The following is a 19673-nucleotide window of genomic DNA, read 5'->3' as shown; positions in this document are numbered from 1 at the left end:
TGTCGGGTCCAGCAGCCCACACCTGACTCTCCCTCACCCATTTGGGGTCTGCACCTCCCAGTCTGGGACTGAGAGCCCGTGGCTTGAGCTTTCGAGGTTTTAGGAAAGTGAAGGCAAAGAGAAAGAAGTCCAAGAGAAGTGTCTGTAAGCAAATGGGGAAAACAGCAGTAAAAAATGACACGAAAGGTTTAATTTGCTGCCATTTATATACTATATAAATTTTACATGCTGTATATTTACAGTGGGGCAAGTGCTTTTTTAATCTTTAAAAAAACAAAGATCAAACTTTAGACGTCTCTGAACAACACAAACTGTATAAACCATACAGATTATTCAGATACAAACTGTATTAAATACAGTTTTCCCCACTCCAACTCCTGATGCAGGACCAGTGAATTATAAGTGTATCACAGTTTGATAGCATATCCATATTAAAAATAAAATCACAGTATGATTTTTGTCTGTAACTAGAAACTTTAAGGGACCAAGCTGACAACTCAGACTCCAATATCATAGTCAAGACAAGAGACACTGTATAAAAAAGTGTTATGTAATAAAAACATACTGTAGGCCTTACAAATAATGTTCCGATTATACATTCATAATGTAAATACTCATCATAACTGGTAAATTGATTGGAATAGTTCCACAAAGTTCAAAAACAGAACTTGTCTATAAAATCTTCAAATCTTGAATACAACTAAAATATGAAGCAAATTAGTTTCTAGTATCAGACATTACAGAAAACAGACTGCTCTCAAAAGTCTAGTTGAGAGCTTGTGAATCTTTAAATAAGTTTTTAAATTAAATATACACACTGTCAGTTTGTACTTTTAATAATTCCATGGTTTCCCGGTTGGTCTTGCACCGGATGTCTAACTTGGAGGAGCATTACATGGAATACGAGTGATCAACCTGAGTCTGTGATTAAGCAGCATTTGAGATGTTCTAGTCCAGGGCGTTATTTTCAATGTGGTTTATATACACAGTATTTTACAGTGGTCAGCAGTTGTAGAAAGTGTTCACCCATTTGGAATAAGGGTAATTAAGAAAAGGTAAAAACTAAAAAAAAAAGTCCTCCATGGTAAAATCTATACACTATTTACACTAAAGAAGCACCACGCAGATTTCAAGTTATTTTCTCTATTTGTAATTTAATGTGGGTTGGGGATGGCTTCTGTTGAACACGTTGAATCTGAAAGACAAGAGGCAGCGGGCGTTAGTTGGTCCAGAGGCAGGAAGTGGGAGCCCAGCGCCCCGTGAGCCCCGGGCGGGACTTCTCTTCTTCATTCACGCCCTCGCCTTAGCAGGCGCCCCCAGGTCTCTGGGGGGAGCCCGCCTGCCTCCCCGCGGGCGGTGAAGGAGCCGGCGGTGGCGCGGGGCCTGCGCGGAGGGCGCCCTCTGCTGGGCGCGGTCCCGCCAGCCCGGCCGCCGCGGAGCCGCCGCAACCCGGCGATTCCCTTGCTCTAGGTAGGAAGAGGCTAATTCCTTAATGCGGCTCCGGTCTTCCCATTGATGACACGCTGTAAAGCGTGTTAATCAACTGCAAGTTAATCTCCTGCGGACAGTTCACTTAAACCCCCCTTGCCGACTACCAGAAGTTACACGTTTGGACAAAATTTCCTCCGGAGAGCAACCCTGCAGCTGCAGCGCGCCCAGGACACCAACCCCACCTCCCGGGGCCACTGAGTACGAGGCCAGGAGGAAACGACACTCCAGGTTTTGATTTGCTGTAAAAAAGCACCCAAAACCCATTCCGATCAAACCAAGCCTGAGCCCTTTCGGTGCGCAGGGCGGGCGGCGGGCACGGGAAGGGCTCCCCTCTCTCGGCCCCTCAGGTGGGGCTGCGAGAGGACATGGCTTCTCCATCTTTCAAATGTTTATCAAATGACTTGATTCTGAAGCTTCTGACCTGGCCTCACTTTCTCACAACGAGGGAGGGAGGGAGGGAGCAGAGCTACTCTCTGACTTAAGGGGCCCAAATCCACCCCCACCACACAAGGACTGACTCCCCACCTGCTACCCCCGAAGCCGAGTCCCAAAGCTCCCTCCTCAGGGCCCCTCAGCGGCTCTACAAACAAACAGGAAGAACATAGACGAAAAGAGCTTACCGTAACCAGTGAATTTTTTGTCTTGAAGCCACGTTTTCAATCACCTAGAAAGCAAAGGTTAGGAAACATTTTAATGATGGTTTTGCAAAAATTTTAGTGCCTATGCTCTGTGTGCGTTACGTGATTACACTCAGAAGCAGTCCTCAGTAGCTTAATGTCTGTTGCCTGAAATCAGTCCTACACAAGCTGTGTCTCCAAGTGTTTCACTGAAAACAAGAGTTGAGGTGATGACTGAGGACCACGTCCCCTCAGCAATAGTCCACTCTGGCCCCAGTAAACTCATCAGCCTTTCAGCATTAGGTGAGAACAGATCTCAGGCCAAAGAAGTCGAGAGCTTGATGGCGCCAGAGAACAGGAGTCTGGAAGACAGGTCAGTGGTCAAGGCACCAGGACAGACACACGCAGGCCAAGACGTCCGGCCTCCACCAGCCAACAGCGATGCTTGGCCTGGGCCCGAGCAGGTGGCCCTTCCCGGGAGGTCAGGATGGGACGGGCGCCCAAGCCAGTCATTGGGCGCCATCAGATCGAGGACAGGAAAGGGGCCACCCCATCTCCTGCAGCCTCTGGAGAGGCGGTCTGGGCCACCACATGCCCACTACTGGGCTTTGCACGCCACCTACTGTCCCCCGAGCCAGCTCTGCGGGTGCACTGGCGGCCTCCAGCTGTGGTCCTCACCAGAGACCTGCAGCCGGAAGGGGATTCTGGCAAAAATGTAGAATCCCTGCGGATCTGCGCAGAATGCACACGAACAGCCCGTCTCCACTTCGCCCCAAGCACCAAGCAGACATCAGAAGGGACTCATCCCCAGCAAGCGCCTTCCCCGAATCGCTGAACTGTTCATGGGAAACCAATGCGGAAATGCAAGTAATTCCCCTCTTAACAAACACACAGAGCAAACCCGCCGGTAGCTTCCCTTTCCTGCCGTCCCTACGACTCCTCACCCATTCCGCGCGCCCCAGCACTCCCCCCACCACTCAGGAACACCCCCCACCCCCCCGTCCTCGGCTCCTCCAAACGCCAGTGCACTGTGCAGCCATCTGTCCCTCCTCCACCAACCATCATGGGACTGGGCCACTGGAAGGGACAGGGCTGCCCCCGAACAAACGATACCTCACCCGGGTCCAGGACGCAGTCGAGAACCCCCTGACCCCTGGACATCTAGGACAGCGGGCAGGGTCGTGAGGGTGCGCCTCAGGGCTCCAGGGCGAGGCCAGCAAACCTGTCCCCATGGACGGGCGGACAGGCGGGCTGGGCTGGGCTCCTTGCGGCTCTACTGACACCTCAATTTCACACGATTTTCATGTGAAATGAAATATTCTTCTTTTGACTCTTCCAACCATTTAAAAACGTCAAATCCTTCCTTACCGTCAGGCCGCGCAAAGGCGGCGGCCAGTCCAGCCCTGCCCTAGGGGGGCCCCCGGCCCCCTCAAAAACGCTCAGCACTCCTTCCAGGGTCGAAGGTCATTGGAACAGATGAGGAAGCAAGGGGGGCTCTGCTTTCAGAGCAATCAGAGTAGAAAAGGCTGGGAAGTTACAAGGGAAGGCAGAGCTGTGCAAAGCAGACAAGAATCCCAGAGCCCAGAGGCCTGCAGTGACCCAGGGCACCCCGTCAGGAGCCTGAGCTTCACCAACGCAGGCCTGAAGCATGACGTCCAGCGAGCCAGTCACCAAACTGAGTTCTAGGTTCTACTCACAATGCCAAAGGCTTAAGGATTCTGGAGAGAAAGAATGTACCACAACATTTCTATCAAAAATGGCTTAAAAACAGAAGTTCTGGTCCACAATCAGACACTCAGAGCCATCAATTCCAGAGGTTCCCGGTTCCGCGTAACTCAGGTCTCCAGTAAGCGCCGCGGCAGCACGGCTAACCGTCGAGACCGGCCACAGCAGCCTCGGGCCAGCCGTCGGGCAGAGGACACAGGGCGGGGAGCTCAGAGGGGACTTACACCTTCTATGCCCTTTGAGGCTCCTTCCCTGTGTTAACCACCCTTTCCAAAGAAAAGAGTTTCTATATTCGCAGTTCCAAGTATGTCCTCTTACCCTGGCCACACTTAGACAGATGACACCTGTCATCCCTCGTTTCCATCCAGAAATGTTTTGTTTTCTCAGGGCAAGGTCCCACACCATCCAGAGGCTGGCTGGCCATGAGGGGGAAAGCGCTGTCCGCTCCCTGGAAATGGTCCACAGTCTCACAGCTGGTGGCCTCGGGCAAGAGTGGCTCTGAATCTCTAAGCGAGTTCTCTGATTTTGAGTGCTTCTTCTTTTTCTTCTTCTTCTTTTTCTTCTTGTGTCTGTTGTGCAGGTCGGCATCAGAGTGCGTTACCAAAAGGTCTGAGTACTGCTGCCGCCTGCAGAAGAAAAAGCCAGAACTCAAACCACCGGAAAAGCAAACCACCCCAAAGAGAACTGGTCTTCGATTTATACTCACTACTGTTGACACTCATTACGTGAACACAGGTAAACCCTATAATGAAAAATGCGTTGTTTTCATTGTAATAATTTTTTAAGTCTGGGGTCATAAGTTCACCAATTTCAACCTTTCCCCACCGATGCCCTTCAGCTTTGTTTGGGAGGGGAGCTATGGCCAGAACACCAGAGGAAGGATTTCGTCAATTTTTCCTGAAACTAGTGGCTGAAGGAAAAAATATTTTTGCCAGGTGTCTCAGGCACATAGGAGGGAAGGAAGTTTGATTTCCTTTTCCTTCAAGTAACCACACTCTCTACCTATGCCTCCTGGTAACCTCTTCCCAGGGTTTCGATTTTACGAGACGCCAACGTGTAGCACGCAATGTGCAGTAACCGTGTGTGTGCTCGCCCCTCTCATCGTGGAGAAGTCATTTTCAAGAAAACTACTGACCAATTTAGCTTTTTAAAAATACAAATGTCCCAATGAGATTTCAAACTGAGAAATGGAGACAGAAAACTAGACAGAGGCAAATGCAACAAACGATGTGTCTCAGCCCTTTGGGTCACAGGCACGTTCAACAGGGTGGCGGCCTCCCATTTCCTGCCACGAGGCAGTAGTCACTGAGGGTAAAGAAAGTATCAGCAGATGTGAAAATATAACTAAATCTGTGAATAAATATATTAACAATCACTGTGAAGTCAAAACATCCCAAGTTTTATCTATCTACCAAACACTGCACACTTACTCCTAGAAGTTAAAAAGCACTAACTGAAAACGGCAACATCATCTTAAAAGATGGTTTTCGGGCATTTTAAAATACCATGAAATAAGATCCAGCTTAACACAGAGCTAAGTTATAGGAATCTATAAAAACAGGGAAGTCCAAAACCCACAGGGATGAAAAGTACAAATCAGAGTCACATACACAGGACACAGCCCTTCACCTGTCACCAAGCACACATGCCCTCACCTGGAATTCCGCTCTCGGTGTTTGTCCTTGGATTTCTTTTTCTTTGATTTTTTGTGCTTCTTCACTTTAGGCTCCTCTAAAGGATCCTTCTGTAAGCTTCTCCAGGCTTTCTTTTCTACGTGGCTGTCTTTATCCCCTACACTACTGTACCTCCGTTTTCGTGACTTGATGTTTTTGTGTTCGTGAAACTGACCGGCGAGGTCACAGCCTCTGTCTTCAGCCCCCAGTGCAGCCTTGTCGTGGGCGTACTTGTCAGCAGGGTGTGGAGGGGGCGTGTGGGCCGGGCCCGCCCCGGGGCTGCTGATGCGGTGCCGGTCCCTCTCTTTGGCCGCCGGCTCGTGGCCCTTCCGGCCTCTGTAGTGGTCCTTGTGGGGCCGGCCGCTGTAGGGCCCGGCTCGGTCGTACTCTCGCTCGCCGTGGAGGGGCCTCCACTCCCACGGCTCGCGGGCCGGGTACGAGGCGTATCTGTCGTGGTGGTACCTGAACCGCCCCCAGCGCATCCCGTCCGGGTAGTTCTCCCGGGCCCAGGCGTGCTCGGCCTCAGCGTGGTGGTAGCGGCCCCACTCCTGGTCGGGGGCCCCCATGCTCCGGGAGCGCGGGTGGCCGGACCTGGCCAGGGATCCGGGGCAGGGGGCGTGCGGGGCCGCGGCGCAGGGCTCGGGCCGCTCGGACCGGCACCGCTTCCACTCATGGTGGGGTCGCCTCCGGCGAGGCTGCTCCTCCGTCCCGCTCCTGCTGTCCCGCGCGTGCTCGCCGCTGGACGATCGGTCTTTTCGGCTGCGGTAATGTCCTCGGTCAACCTTTCTGAGGCTGCTGGTTTTTTCCTGCACTGCACAAGCCTCCTGGACCTTCTGCCCGGCCTTACTGTCTTCACCTCTCTCACCGTTACTTTGCTCGGGGACCCCCTCTGGACGGTTTTCTGCGATCCTGTCTAATTGCGGAGAGGGCACCCCATCTGCGGACACCCCTGTGCTTTTAGGGGGACCCTCCACATCCGTGCCTCTGTCCCGACTGCTGTGACCCAAGGGCTCAGGCTCACAGTTGCCCTCGGTACCTGACAAGGGGCTCGGGCTCAGCCTCCCCGCGGCTTCTGCTGCCGCCGGGTCCTGGGGACGCTCTGGTGACGTCCCTTTCACGTCCTGGGACGGTTTGCTCTGATCGTTTGTTAAATTCCCTGGATCACACGGTTTAGGAAGCTGGTCACCCCCGAGGGTATCCTTGTTGGTGTTACAAAAGGTGTTGATACTCGGCAAAGCCTCCTCGGGTTTTGCCAAAATGTTTTCAGAGACTTCTTCTTTGGTAGGTTTGATGCTGGCGTCTGAGGGCAACAAAACCTTCTTGAATTTGCTGCTAAGGCTCATGACCAGCTCTAGGTTCTCACGGGAATCGGGAACGGAGCTGCCAGCCTCCAGCTCAGCCTCGGGGTCCTGCGGAGGCCTCTCCTCTGTCCCAGTTGTACTGCAGCCCCACCGAAAGAAAGAAAGAAAGCAATCAGCCACTTACTTGTTTGCTTCCCGGCTTCCTGGCTCACAGGGACAAACGCTTCAAATCGTTCATTTACTAAATACTGTATGGCTTTACTACATCTGGTTTAAACCTAAAACTGGGCTTATCATTTTTGGAAACTTCAAATTTTCTCATTAAATAAAAATGTAAAAATTGGTATCAAGCCTACCCCATTTTTCAGCAATAATAATTCCGCAATTCTAGGCGCCTTCTGTTTTCAGATATACTTCTAATTCTTCTTAATAACCAAGTCCGAACCATCAGAAAAGTCAAGTAACGATGGGGCTCTTACTTTTCCTCTGGATCCCTTTTCTCTGAATTTTCCTGGAGCCTCGGAGCTAGAGTAGCTACCTCCAGACACAGCCAAGAGCTCCCTGAATTACCTGCAAATTGTGAGGAATCACTGAGGCTTTAGAAACACTTTCTGTAGTAAAAGAACTCTGCCTTGCTTCTGATGGAGTCTCGAAGTTAATGAAAGCTGCCAGAAAGCAAGAAAAACCCTAAAGCGGGCCCGCTCTGCAGCGGGAAAATATCTGGGAGAGAGAAGACACGTGTGATCTAGAGTGTGGCAGTGACGTGTTCAAGGCTGCACGTGAGGTTAGGAAACGTGCGTAGCTGGGGACTGACTGCTTACACAATCACCTGTCACAATTCTCGCACACATTACATTTGAAGACCAACTAAGCCGGACAAGGACAGAGAAAGGAGGACAGCTATCCTGCCAGGGACTGAGTGTTCAAGTGCCCAGGGTCGACTGGGAGTACGTGCTCTTTGCTCGTTCTTCTGAGCATTCCTAACAGTGGTTCTTGGTGAGAGCACGCCCCCCGCAGGGCCCTTCTGAAATGTGGGGTGCATTTTTGGGTTAGCCCCACGATGGGGGAGCCTCACCAGCACCAGTGGGTGGGGGTGAGGCAGGCGGTCCCACAGAACAGCCCATGTCCCAACGTTCACGTGGGTGAAAACCCCGGCTCTATTACTGGCCATTTCACAGACACCACTAGGGTGTTGATCTCAGGTTGGTCAGAGCTTGGCCAGAAGTCGTCTACCAGGAGGACGTCACGGCGCTGACGTGCGTGATGCGACCTGTGCGTGGCGCCAAGCTGCTGGCCCACCCCGCGTCCTGCGGTGGCACCGTCTCCCGGGCTGTTCACGTGGCGACACGCCACTGCCTCTGACCCTTCCTTCTACTCCCATCACATGACATTGAGGTCAATGCACTGACTTCTTTTTTTTTTAAGTGTGGAGACAGACGATCTTAACTAGGAATTTAATTTCAGAATTCTAAAGGGAGCAAAACCAAGGCTTCGCTATTGGACAGTCGAGAAGCCCTGCGCCACCCCTTCACACCTCCTCAGGTGCCTGTCACACGGGGGGCTGAGTGGGATGGTGCTGGCGGGAGGCCCAGCCAGGGGCTGAGGAGGGGCCCCAGAGAGGAGGGGCCCCAGAGAGGAGGGGTGCTGCGGGGGGGGGGGTGGGCGTCAGCTGGACTAACAGACCCTGTACGTGTTTACTTTCTTAAAAGGAACATGAATGAGTTCAACAGATCGTTATTCAAATCATTCCAGGGTCCAAAAGGTTCACCCTAAGACTTCCAGAGCGGCCGCACCCACAGGCCCTGCTGTGACTCCCCGGCCCGCGTCCCACGGCCTTGGGACCGTATCCTACCTCATCTCATCTGTGGAGCCTTTCCCTTTGCTGCCGAGTTTGAAGGTCTCTAAGATTTTGTCTTCTGGGAGAAGTGGCAAAGGAGCAGGCATCAACTACCATAAAAAAACAGAGAGATTTCAACTCTGGGGGCCACCTGAAACCCAGCCACGTGACCCGCGGACACAAGGGTGGAAGCAAAGGCCGCCCCAGCCCCGGCCGATGCGCACTCACCTTCCCAGGGAGACTGTTTGCCTTAGAAAAGGGGTTTTCTGAGTGTAGGGCAGGCTGGACGTGGCAGCTGGCAGCACCCGAGGGTAGGCTGTTTTCTTTCGGGTCACTGTCCGTACTGGTAGCACCATTTAGAGCCACGGGCTCTCGGAGCTCGTGCGGAGAGGCCCCGACATCTTCGGCAAGCGGAGCAGGGGCGCGCGCGCTCTCGGCAGGACAGAGACTGTTCTCCTTGCCGAGGCCCTTCGCCTCCTCGTCGGACTCTTCGGACGACTCGGCGCCGTAGGGGACCAGCACGCCGGAGCTCAGCTTGGACCTGCCGTTCGTCACAGGCTCAGGGCAGGACTCCCTCAGGGCGATCTGCTTCGTTACCTTACTAGACGCGGGCATCACGGGGGCACTCGAGGTAGACTGTATTGCAGTAGAAGTCGTAATGGTAGAGGAGGGGGCGGGCTTGTTAGCGCTCTCCGAAGAGCTGCTGTGGAGAGTAGGCTGTGGCTGCATTTTCTGCACAGGTAACTTGCTGTGAATACTGATCGTGATTTTCTGTTTCTTGGGATGTTCTGGAATAGCTGAGGGCCTGTTAACCGGCCAGTCCTGAACAGATGTCGAGGCGTTAACAGGGCCAGTCCTACTGACACTGGAATTCCCGTTAGGACTTGCCATGGAGCTGCTCGGCATTTCCTTCAAGGGTCCTGTCCCGTTTAGATGAGGTGGGTTCTGGAAACAAGCAGACCACAGCCAGGTGAGAGCTCCAGAAACGGTCGCAGACTCAGAAACCTGAGGCCGTGGGCCTCTCCCACTTCGGTTATCTTTTTCTTTTGTGAATACCAAGTTTCACGCACCTAGAAAGCCCTCCCCCTCTCCTGCGGGCCTGCCCACCACAAACCTTTCTGGAAAAAGCAACAGCAGTGGCCCCTGCACACAGGGCATGTGCTCTCCAGCTGGCCGTGTCCTGAGGTCTCACTCAGGCAGAGCCCAGGGCAGCACCTGCTGCCCGTCCAGCTCCCTAAGGCACTGAATCTGTGACTCCCTATCAAACTGAAGGCTGTTACGACACTATGGCACAGGTGAAAGGATTATTCCAAGGTGTATACAGGCTATTCCAACAAGTCCAACATGTCCACAATCTCAACACCTACGTCAAGCAAAAAGCCAGGCCTCCACTGAGGACTCAGAGCTTCACACGAACCAGGCATACCTTCCATTCCCCCTGAGAAGCCATGAGGGAGTGTGATCAGACCCAGCCGGACGGCACAGAGAAAATGCCGAACTCCTGAAAGGGCTACACGGATACGACTGAAGTGTTCTTTCTGTAAAAGCATCACTTTCCTGGAGGCCAGCATTGATCAAGAATCCCCAAATATTTAATCCATTAAGTGAACGGGAGTCCAAGGCGGGAGCTAAAGTCTCTAGCGTCTAAATAGACTCACACCAGACTTTCTTCTTGATCACTATGTCCATACTTGGGGACGTTCTGTATATTTGAAATATAATCAACAGCTTGAATAAACTCTTTGGACAAGAAATTCAGTTGTAGATGAGGTCATGACAACCACTGCAGTGTTAACTAGAGGGCTGGAAAGATGAACATAAGATGACATTCTACCCGTGGAACGTTACCTTCATCATGTGAGAAGGAAGCTGTGGTCCGATGAACCCGGATGCTGCCTGTGTGTTGCTGACAACCCGCTGGCTGATCACCGGCTGGGGAGAGGACTGGCCAGGGCTATGGGCGGAATGAGTAAGTTCACCTCCTATTTTCACATCGTGGGACCTGGGGACAGAGAGTGACAGTGCTCAAGGTGATATGGGACATCTCCCCAAAAGAGACTCACGTACACCCCACCCTCAGGTAACAGGTGACATGATGCACAGAGCTACGCGCAGGGTCCCCATCAAGTCCAGGCCAACGCCGGGTGCTCAGATCGGGAGATAACAGGTCACTGGGCAAATGGTATTGTGAACTGTGTATTCTGAGGATGCCACTATCTGAAAGCTACTGTTCTTTACTTTTTAATTTTTTGAAAGCTATTTTTCTTTTCTTTTTTATTTCTATTTTTCTAATTATAAATACATACCATTGTAGAAAAATCTGTAATATCCTGAAAAGTTAGAAACAAACAAAAACACTTTGCCTCCCCTCACTGCTTTGAGGCGTCTACTATTCAGATTTAGTGGATTTTCCTCCAGGCTTTAGCCTGTACTGATTTCTTCAGTATCAGTGTGTAAAATTTCAAACTGCTTATCCTCCTTATGTGGAGCACTCTCTCATATCATTTTAAAAAGCTTTATAAAAATCACTTTTAACAGCTGCATTGTTTCATCATATGGATATGCTATAATTTATATGATCTTCTGCTATTGATGGAAATTTCATGATGTTCTGAATTTCCAGCTACTACAAATGAATGCACTGGAGCACACATCAGATTGTTCCAAGGCCCTACATTTCCAGAAATGGAACTAGCAAGTCAGAATATCCAGCAGCAGCAGGGGTACTGGTGCTGGCCCAGGCCTGGCCCAGGGAGGTGGCTGGCTGCCTGTGCTCAGTGGTTGAGAGGTGACCACACCCAGGTACTCAAGAGTCCCCTTCTCCAGGCCTCCGCTCACTGCCTCCCAGGCCCGCTGGCCCACCCGGTTTGCCAGCAGCAGCAGAAGCCCACCCTCTGAGACTGCCACCTTCCCTTTCTTCTGCACGTTTCTTTATTAACCTGCCAAAGAGCTGGGAGCTACAGCAAACTCATGATCCACACTGAATACCACCTTCCTTACTCTCCCCACCATCGAGATGCTGTTTAAACAAACAATATTGAATTTAAATATGTTGATGAGAGGAAGAGAGATGACATAACAGAAAAGATGAAAATTTGCTTTCCTGACAATACCTGATATAAAAGAGAACATAAGCTTGTTGACTGAGTACCGATCTAATATCACTGATAGATACGATGGAGTCATTCATTTGGTACCAGAGGTCATTGCTAGCCTGCAAAACAGCCAATAAAAGAGATATTAGATACAATTAGGTAAATAGGGAACACCAATCCAGAGATGTAAGGAAAATGGGCTTTCACATTTTACCTGTAAGAGCCCCACCTTTCCTCCCCAAAATGCCAGGGCTGTCTTCCAGTGTATTGTAAAAATAGTTATTAGCAAAATCCACAGAGCTTACTTTTATGTAGCAGAAGTAATGGCCAGCATGGCAATTAAAACCAGTGTGTACCAGTACTGCATACAAATCATAAATGATCGGTTCTCCGTTCGGCTGAGACATATACGGTCGAATATCAAGATACTCAGGGTATTTCACATCCTACACAGGAATGGAAAGAGGGAAAAGGAACGTCATTTCTGAAGGTGCAGGTCATCCCATGTGCACGGGCACAGGAGACCCCAGAGCACTGTGCCCTGCGTTCTGGCAGAAAACCAGCACACTGAACCTCGTTTCAAAAGACAGAATCAACCTGGAGCACACCTGAACCTCAGTGTGTTTAATGCAATCCCACTGTATTCTTTATGTCCTTTAAACAAGTAAGGATCCACAGTAAGTGAATTCTCCAAGTCCATCGAAGGAGACAGTAACAATCACAACCTGGATTTGAGCGTCCAGACAGTCTTATTTTTATTTTTAACAGTTCGGGAACAGATTTCTTTTGCATGTTACTAGATTTCTGACCACTTTCAATCTTCAGAAAGTGGGAAGACGATGGGAAAATTCAGTATACTACCAGTCAGAAAACAAATGAATAAAAATAAGCTCTGACGAAAGAATGGCAGGATGTGACTGGGAACCCTCTTTGGATTCAAATGACACAAGCTCACTCCCTGCAGCCACTCGTCACCTGCACTGACTGTGAAGCCCAAATGAAGATAATAATCATCAATTTATCTTCAGAAAGTCTAGCCAGCTAAAGGATACAGAAAAAACACATACGCTCATAAACACACATACCAAACTACTAGCTCAATTCTTCGACATTTTTTTTCTACTACCAAGTGCTGGAAGAACTTAGAAAATCAGATAATAAAACGGTTCAATTTAGTTACTGACACTTAAGCCCTGAAAGGCTAAACATAAACGGTTATTAATAATATTATCTACAAGGGAAGAGATATGGGAACATATGTATATGTATAACTGATTCACTTTGTTATAAAGGAGAAACTAACACACCATTGTAAAGCAATTATACCCCAATAAAGATGTTAAAAATAATAATAATAATAATAATAATGTTATCTACATACCTTAGCAATTTTTCCACCAGTAAAATTTGCAAAACGTTTCAGAGAAAGTGTGAGAACATTAGAAGATCTGTGTATAGTGAACCTCTTCGAAGCTGGAACCATATTTTTACACCTTGGAAAAAAACAGAAACATGTTTAAGATTAATATGGTTTTTTTTTAATCTTTCCCTTGTTATTCCTCTGAAACATTCTAAATTAAGTTTCCAAAAGAAGGCTATGAGATGAGAAATACCACCCTTTTCAAACAACAGTGAAAATATTAAAATTTAAAGTATGGGGGAAACTGCTTAATTAGCATGAAAGAAAAAGGACAGTTCTGAAATGTCAGGTATGACAGGTCACTGGTATTTTAAAAATTAGATTAATATAAGTTTCTCTCAATGGAAAACAAACTGAAAAACTGGCTGGTATAATACTGTGAAAACTAAGCCCAGATACAAAAGGAAGAAAGTAAAGACTAGAAATGTCCATGAAGTTTAAAACAAAGGAGAAATCCCTATGGTCGTGGGAGGAAAGGGAGCCGTCTCCCCCAACAAAATGAACCCAGGCACACTTCATGTTATTACCCTCTGCAGATATTCCATTTTTCACAAACTGAAGGTCTGTGGCAACCCTGCATGGAGCAAGTCTACTGGCATCGTTTTTCCAAAAGCATTTGCTTACTTCGTGTCTCTGTGTCACATTTCGGTAATTCTTGCACTATTTCAAGCTTTTTCATTATTATTATATTTGTTATGGTGACCTGTGATCAGTGACTTTTTTTTTTTTTTTTGCGGTACGCGGGCCTCTCACTCTTGTGGCCTCTCCCGTTGCGGAGCACAGGCTCCGGACGCACAGGCTCAGCGGCCATGGCTCACGGGCCCAGCTGCTCTGCGGCATGTGGGATCTTCCCGGACCCGGGCACGAACCCGCGTCCCCTGCACCGGCAGGCGGACTCCCAACCACTGCGCCACCAGGGAAGCCCGATCAGTGATCTTTGATGTTACTATTCTAGTTATTTTGGCATTTTTTAACAGTAAGTATTTTTAAGTGAAGGTCTGTACATTGTTTTTTAGACATAATGTTATTACACACTTAGACTACAGTATAGCATAGACATAACTTTTCTATGCACTGGGAAATGAAAAAATTCATGTGATTCACTTTATTGTAAGATTTGCTTTATTGTGGTGGTCTGGAACCAAACCTGCGATATCCCTGAGGTCTGCTTATATTCAATAACAACGCTTACCTGTATTACCTGACTTAAAATGAAAATCCACTTAGAACATATGAAACAGGGCTTTCTTAAAATAGGCTCTCTTGGGACTTCCCTGGTGGTCCAGTGGTAAAGAATCCTCCTTGCAATGCAGGGCACGAGGGTTCGATCCCTGGCCAGGGAACTAAGATCCCACATGCTGCAGGGCAACTAAGCCCGCGCGCCACAACTACTGAGCTCGCACGCCTCAACTAGAAAGCCCGCGTGCCGCAAACTACAGAGTTCATACACTCTGGAACCTGCATGCCACAACTATGGAGCCCACGTGCCCTGGAGCCTGTGTGCCACAGCTAGAGAAAACCCACACGCCACAACTAAAGAGAAGCCTGTGAGCTGCAATGAAAGATCCTGCATGCCGCAACTAAGACCCAACACAGCGAAAAATAAATTAAATAAATAAATAATGAATAAATCTTTAAAGAAAGAAAGAAGGAAAGGGAGGAAAGAAAGAAAGAAGGAAAGAAGGAAGGAAGGAAAGAAAAGGAAGGAAGGAAGGAAAGAAAGAGAAAGGAAGGAAGGAAGGAGGAAGAAAGAAAGAAAGAAAGGAAAGGGAAGGAAGGAAGGAAGAAAGAAAGAAAGAAAGGAAGAAAGAAAGAAAGAAAGAAAAAGACACTGCCCCCCTTAAAAAAAATAGGCTCTCTTGACTTGCTGGGGAAACATTAAAGAATAACTTAAATTCGAGGTTTCTAGCAGATACTGCCCCAAATCCTGGGAGACAGCCAGCAGTTAAGAGAGACCCTGAACTGCTCTGGGAGAAAGTGACTCCCCATCCACCCCAACCCTTTCACACAGGGGAGTCCATGTAGATGCTGCTCGACACACACACTGCCGCAGCCAAGCTTCACACGCGGCAGCACTGACCTTACCTCTCCATTCCCACCCACCTCCCCAGGAGCGAGGCCCCATCTCCCATTCTTCAGTGCACTTCTCTGCAGAGTGTAAACACTGAGACACAGAGTGCCCTGGCCCTTGGGAAAGAGAGACCCAGGGTCTTCCCAGACGGTAACGGGAATCTAGCCCTGGGTTACGCAGACACACCGAACGCTTTCAAACCAAGCCTCCCCGCCCCCCATGCGGCCTCCAGCGTCACCCGTCATACTTGCTGCACTTGTACGAGTTTTCTCCATCGAGCTGTTCCGGCTTCACAAACTGCTCCAATGCCTTATTAACGCTCTGAGCAGCCTGGGGACAGAGCACCAACACCACATTACCACTCATTGCCGCTTGTTAGGAAAAAGAAAAGAGATGACTCGAAAGTATAAAAGCAAACGTGAATTTTTATGTAAAAAGAAAATCTTTCATTATGACGTTCAGTTTTATATTAATACATGTACGCACCAAGCTATTTCCCCTCCCATTAAAAAAAAGAGCAGATTAAAGTCAGCAAAAATATGTGAAGAGCTTGCTTGCTGCAGCATTATTTAAAATAGTGTAAAGCTGGAAACGAATGCAGTATCTACCAGCAAGGAGTCAGGCATGTAAATCGGCTGAAGCACAACACACAGAAGCCCAAGCAAAATGCAGTGAAGACAGGAAGTGGCCAGACAGACTGAAGGTATGCACCCATTTTTATAAACAGTAAACAAATACTCTGCAAGCAGTTTACATCAAGCTGTTAACAAGAGTACATTCTGAGGGATAGGATCTCACACGTCTCTGCAATGTTTCTCATTTTTGTCACTAGCGTGTATTACACTTGTAATCAGAAAAACAAAAGCTTAAGACAACAAAAAATAGGAGTTTAGAAAATGCAAGAAGCAAAACAGCACCTAAAGAATAACCACCACCTAAATTTGGCTAATATAGGCATCAGAATCTGGTTTTATTAAGATTAAGTGAAAAGTCAAAGGGTGATAAAATTATTAAACGTTTTAAGTTTTTTATGATGCCTAATACAAAGCTTAAATAATCTCCTCTAAATAAAGTCCTAGCCTATTAAAATTTTCAATTTATATTCTCTAACAAGTGTAGTCTAAATTATAAGTGAACTATACATACATAAAGTATGACTGACTTTTTTTAACTTCACCACCACAACAACTATCAAACTTACCTTTATTTCCAATGTTATGTCGAGATATGGATCAAAAGTATCTGACACACCTTTGCAATTTAAACATTTGACTGAAATAAAAAGAAAATGCAAAGGATAAGCCAAGTATAATCAGCATGGCAATACCAACTACTGAAATGACAGAACATATAAATACTATCACAAAATAAAACACACAAGGTACTTTTTTCTCTATCACATTGGGCAAACCATTTACCACTACACAGTGAGAGGCACTAATGTGATGCACACTCGCCGCTGGCTGGAGTGGAAACTGGCGTGGGCTCTTGGAAGAGTGACACGGCAGAGTCGAAGTTCAAAATAAACACACCCTTTGATAAGGAGATTCTAAAAATTTATCCTGTGTATATACACTTTTACATGGACATAAAGGCATGTGTATACAGGGATGTTCAATGAAGCACTGATGGTAACAACAACAACAAAAATTAGAAACAATCTAAAAATTCCCTGATAGGGAACTGAAATAAATGGAATACTACTGCAACTGTGAAACACTCTGTTAGACCTATATGTGCTGAAATGTAAAAAGGTTTCCAATGTGAAAAGAAGCCAGTCTGCTCATGCACAGGAAACTACTGGAATGGGACAGGGGCTGCCTCTGAGGATGGGGGATGGGAGTCTGGGCCGGAAGGGAGATACACTTTCCATTATTAACCCTTTCCTATCCTTTGCATTTTTTAAACCACATACTGTATCACACTTATCAACCTTTAAACAGAAGTTTACCTCTAGATCTTAGGTATCCTCCAAATATCTGGCAAACGAGTGTGGTAGCCTGGGTGTGTCTGTCTAATCTGAAAAAGTCAAACAGTAAAATGAGAGAAGAGTTCTACAAGAACGACAGAGGCTATAACCAGATTTTAAAAGCATGTACATCTATAAAAGAACGAGAATTCAAACAGCAGAGCTGCACAGTATGTGTGACAGCCAGAGAATAGCCTTGCCTCATCAGAACACAGTGAGGGTTTGGGGTGAGGCAGGAAAAGAGGTAGCCTGGTATTAAGAAGGGACTTCAAAATTAAGTCAGGAATCTGGCCCTGAAGCAAGTAGTAAGAGGAAGTCACCCTAAAGCAGGACTGTGACACCGAGTGTGAGGACTTGCCGGCGAAGGCAGGGAACACAGAGCATTCTCCCCTGTTCTGCAGCTACTGTCATACTGACAAGGATAGCCTGGGCGAGGCAGTGCTGATGGCAGTGGGAAGGGAATGGGAGACTTGCTGGGTGTGTTGAGGCAATACAAGTGGGTTAGGACTTGTTATCTAATTGTTTCTCCAATCTTCCTCTTGAGCCCACATTTAGATTTTAAAGAAGAAACTGCAGAAACTGGTAAGTGACCAGAATGAGAAAGACACAGGGAACAAATACAGATTTTAAAGTCTAGAGATCAACTCAGAAAACGTTGGCACAAGAAAGGAGAAGTGGTTAGTTTTGACCTGCAGAGGGATGATGATACCCAGAAATTAAATCATGTCAAGACCAATATTCATGTCCTGACATCTGTAATTAAATCCAAATTATTATAGTAAGCACACCTTTTAAAATTTCAACCATTTGAAAATAATGCCAATCACTGGAGGAAGAGGCAGCGCAAAGTCAAAAGTTGAGGCCGAAAGAGAGCTCTGCACACCCATCGTAAAAGGCTAGACTGAGTTCTGGTGAGCCAGCGAGGTAGGCGGGGGGTGGGAATGGGGGTTGACGGATGCTGTGTGTACTCACTTGTTGCTGCCATTCAAGCATGCTTTTTGCATAGCATCAACAGTGTGCTGAAGGAATTCATGGGCATCTTCTTGGCTTCCAAAGCGGAAGTGCCTAGCTATGCCTATAAAGTTCGAGTAAAGACACAGCTTTATCATCACGTGACATGCGGGGCTGTACTCCCCCAAAAGTTACATCTTATGTCAATACGTTGGTTAGAAAATACCCGATAATTACTTTATGAGGAAACAGCATTAATAAGCTCCCCTGAGAACAGCTAGGACAGGCCCTTTAGACCATTAAAAGTCCACATGGGCTAGAGTTGCTGAGAGCCCAGAGACTCTATGTCTTCAGCAATAAAATGATACCTGAATAAATTCAACTTTGGCTGTACTGTTTCAAAAATTTGTCCCAAATGTTATGTCAGTGCACACATCTTAAATCTGGCCCTAGATCTCCCTGAGAGAATCCATGTAAAACATAAATGTGTGAACCTATCTAAATTCTATCCCAATAACCTAGAGAACACACTATATTCTCCACTGAGTATCACCTTGGTCCTATTTCTAATTGACTAAACAGCCGCAAGACAAAATTACATAATAATGAAAAACAACACAAAAGTATAAACAATATACATAGAATTTTAATGTGTATGAATATATATAAATATATATTAACTTGAATCATATGAAATTGCCAATATTCTACCAGTTCTGACCTGCAAAAATGACAATTTCATTATTCAACCATATATGTTTGGAGTTAGCAGGCGGTGTATGTTCATGGATGTATGTATATACACACAATGACATTCTCTTAAAGACTAAGTTTAAAAATATTAGACATGCCTGCCGTGTGTGTGTGTGTGTGTGTGTGTGTGTGTGTGTGTAATATTTACACGTAATTAAACAAACAAAATCACCCCTGGCTAAAATTCTGCCGGGATCCTATAATGTTTAAAAAATTTTTGCATTGTCTACTCTGGCCTGTTAATAGTACCAAGGGCCAATATAACACCTCTTTATCTTCAGCAGCTTTTTAGGCAAAAAGATTATAAATAGTCACTGTGTAATTATCCACCCCTATAATTACCCAGCTAGACAGCAGAGTAAGAGTTAGGTTTTTGTTTTATTCGCAAGCATTTTTTATTCCAACTCAGTTAATTAAGCTGATGTAAAAGCTTACTGCAAAAAACATACAGAAAGTGCATAAAAATATTTCATGTGACCTATCAGGATCATTACAATTCAAGAGGAAATTTTAAAGTCATTTAAAATTTGTATAGAAAAAGTGAAATTTATCCACAAATTTGCTAAGTTATGAGTATAAAATTTTCTTTAAAAGTATAATTAACTTTATTTTGATAATTCCCATCACTATGTATAGTGTACTCATTCACTGAATTAAAACTAACTGAAAACTAAAGAAACCTGCGGGACAATATTAGAGTTAGTATTAGCATAGAAATCCAAATATCTGAGAAAAACACTGTAAAACTTACCAATGATTTTATTAATAAA

At 46.9% G+C, this 19673-nt stretch overlaps 1 protein-coding gene across 1 annotated transcript in view; it reads right to left on the bottom strand.

The window, feature by feature from the left end:
* Window positions 1-202: 202 nt before the first annotated feature.
* Window positions 203-19673, bottom strand: part of USP42 (ubiquitin specific peptidase 42) — a 33930-nt gene continuing 14459 nt past the window's right edge. The window contains exons 5-18 of the mRNA XM_060032444.1: window positions 18172-18274; window positions 17182-17249; window positions 16432-16502; window positions 15478-15560; window positions 13121-13232; window positions 12045-12185; window positions 11758-11858; window positions 10493-10646; window positions 8873-9589; window positions 8660-8754; window positions 5489-6946; window positions 4152-4459; window positions 2112-2155; window positions 203-1195 (exon numbers count right to left, since the gene is read on the bottom strand). Coding sequence (XP_059888427.1) covers window positions 2148-2155; window positions 4152-4459; window positions 5489-6946; window positions 8660-8754; window positions 8873-9589; window positions 10493-10646; window positions 11758-11858; window positions 12045-12185; window positions 13121-13232; window positions 15478-15560; window positions 16432-16502; window positions 17182-17249; window positions 18172-18274 — 3419 coding nt within the window. The 3' untranslated portion in view covers window positions 203-1195; window positions 2112-2147. The remainder of the gene's footprint in view (window positions 1196-2111; window positions 2156-4151; window positions 4460-5488; window positions 6947-8659; window positions 8755-8872; window positions 9590-10492; window positions 10647-11757; window positions 11859-12044; window positions 12186-13120; window positions 13233-15477; window positions 15561-16431; window positions 16503-17181; window positions 17250-18171; window positions 18275-19673) is intronic.

The sequence above is a fragment of the Delphinus delphis genome, chromosome 15, assembly GCF_949987515.2.
Source record: "Delphinus delphis chromosome 15, mDelDel1.2, whole genome shotgun sequence".
NCBI classification, from domain to species: Eukaryota; Metazoa; Chordata; class Mammalia; order Artiodactyla; family Delphinidae; genus Delphinus; species Delphinus delphis.
This window is presented reverse-complemented; position numbering and strand designations above follow the sequence as displayed.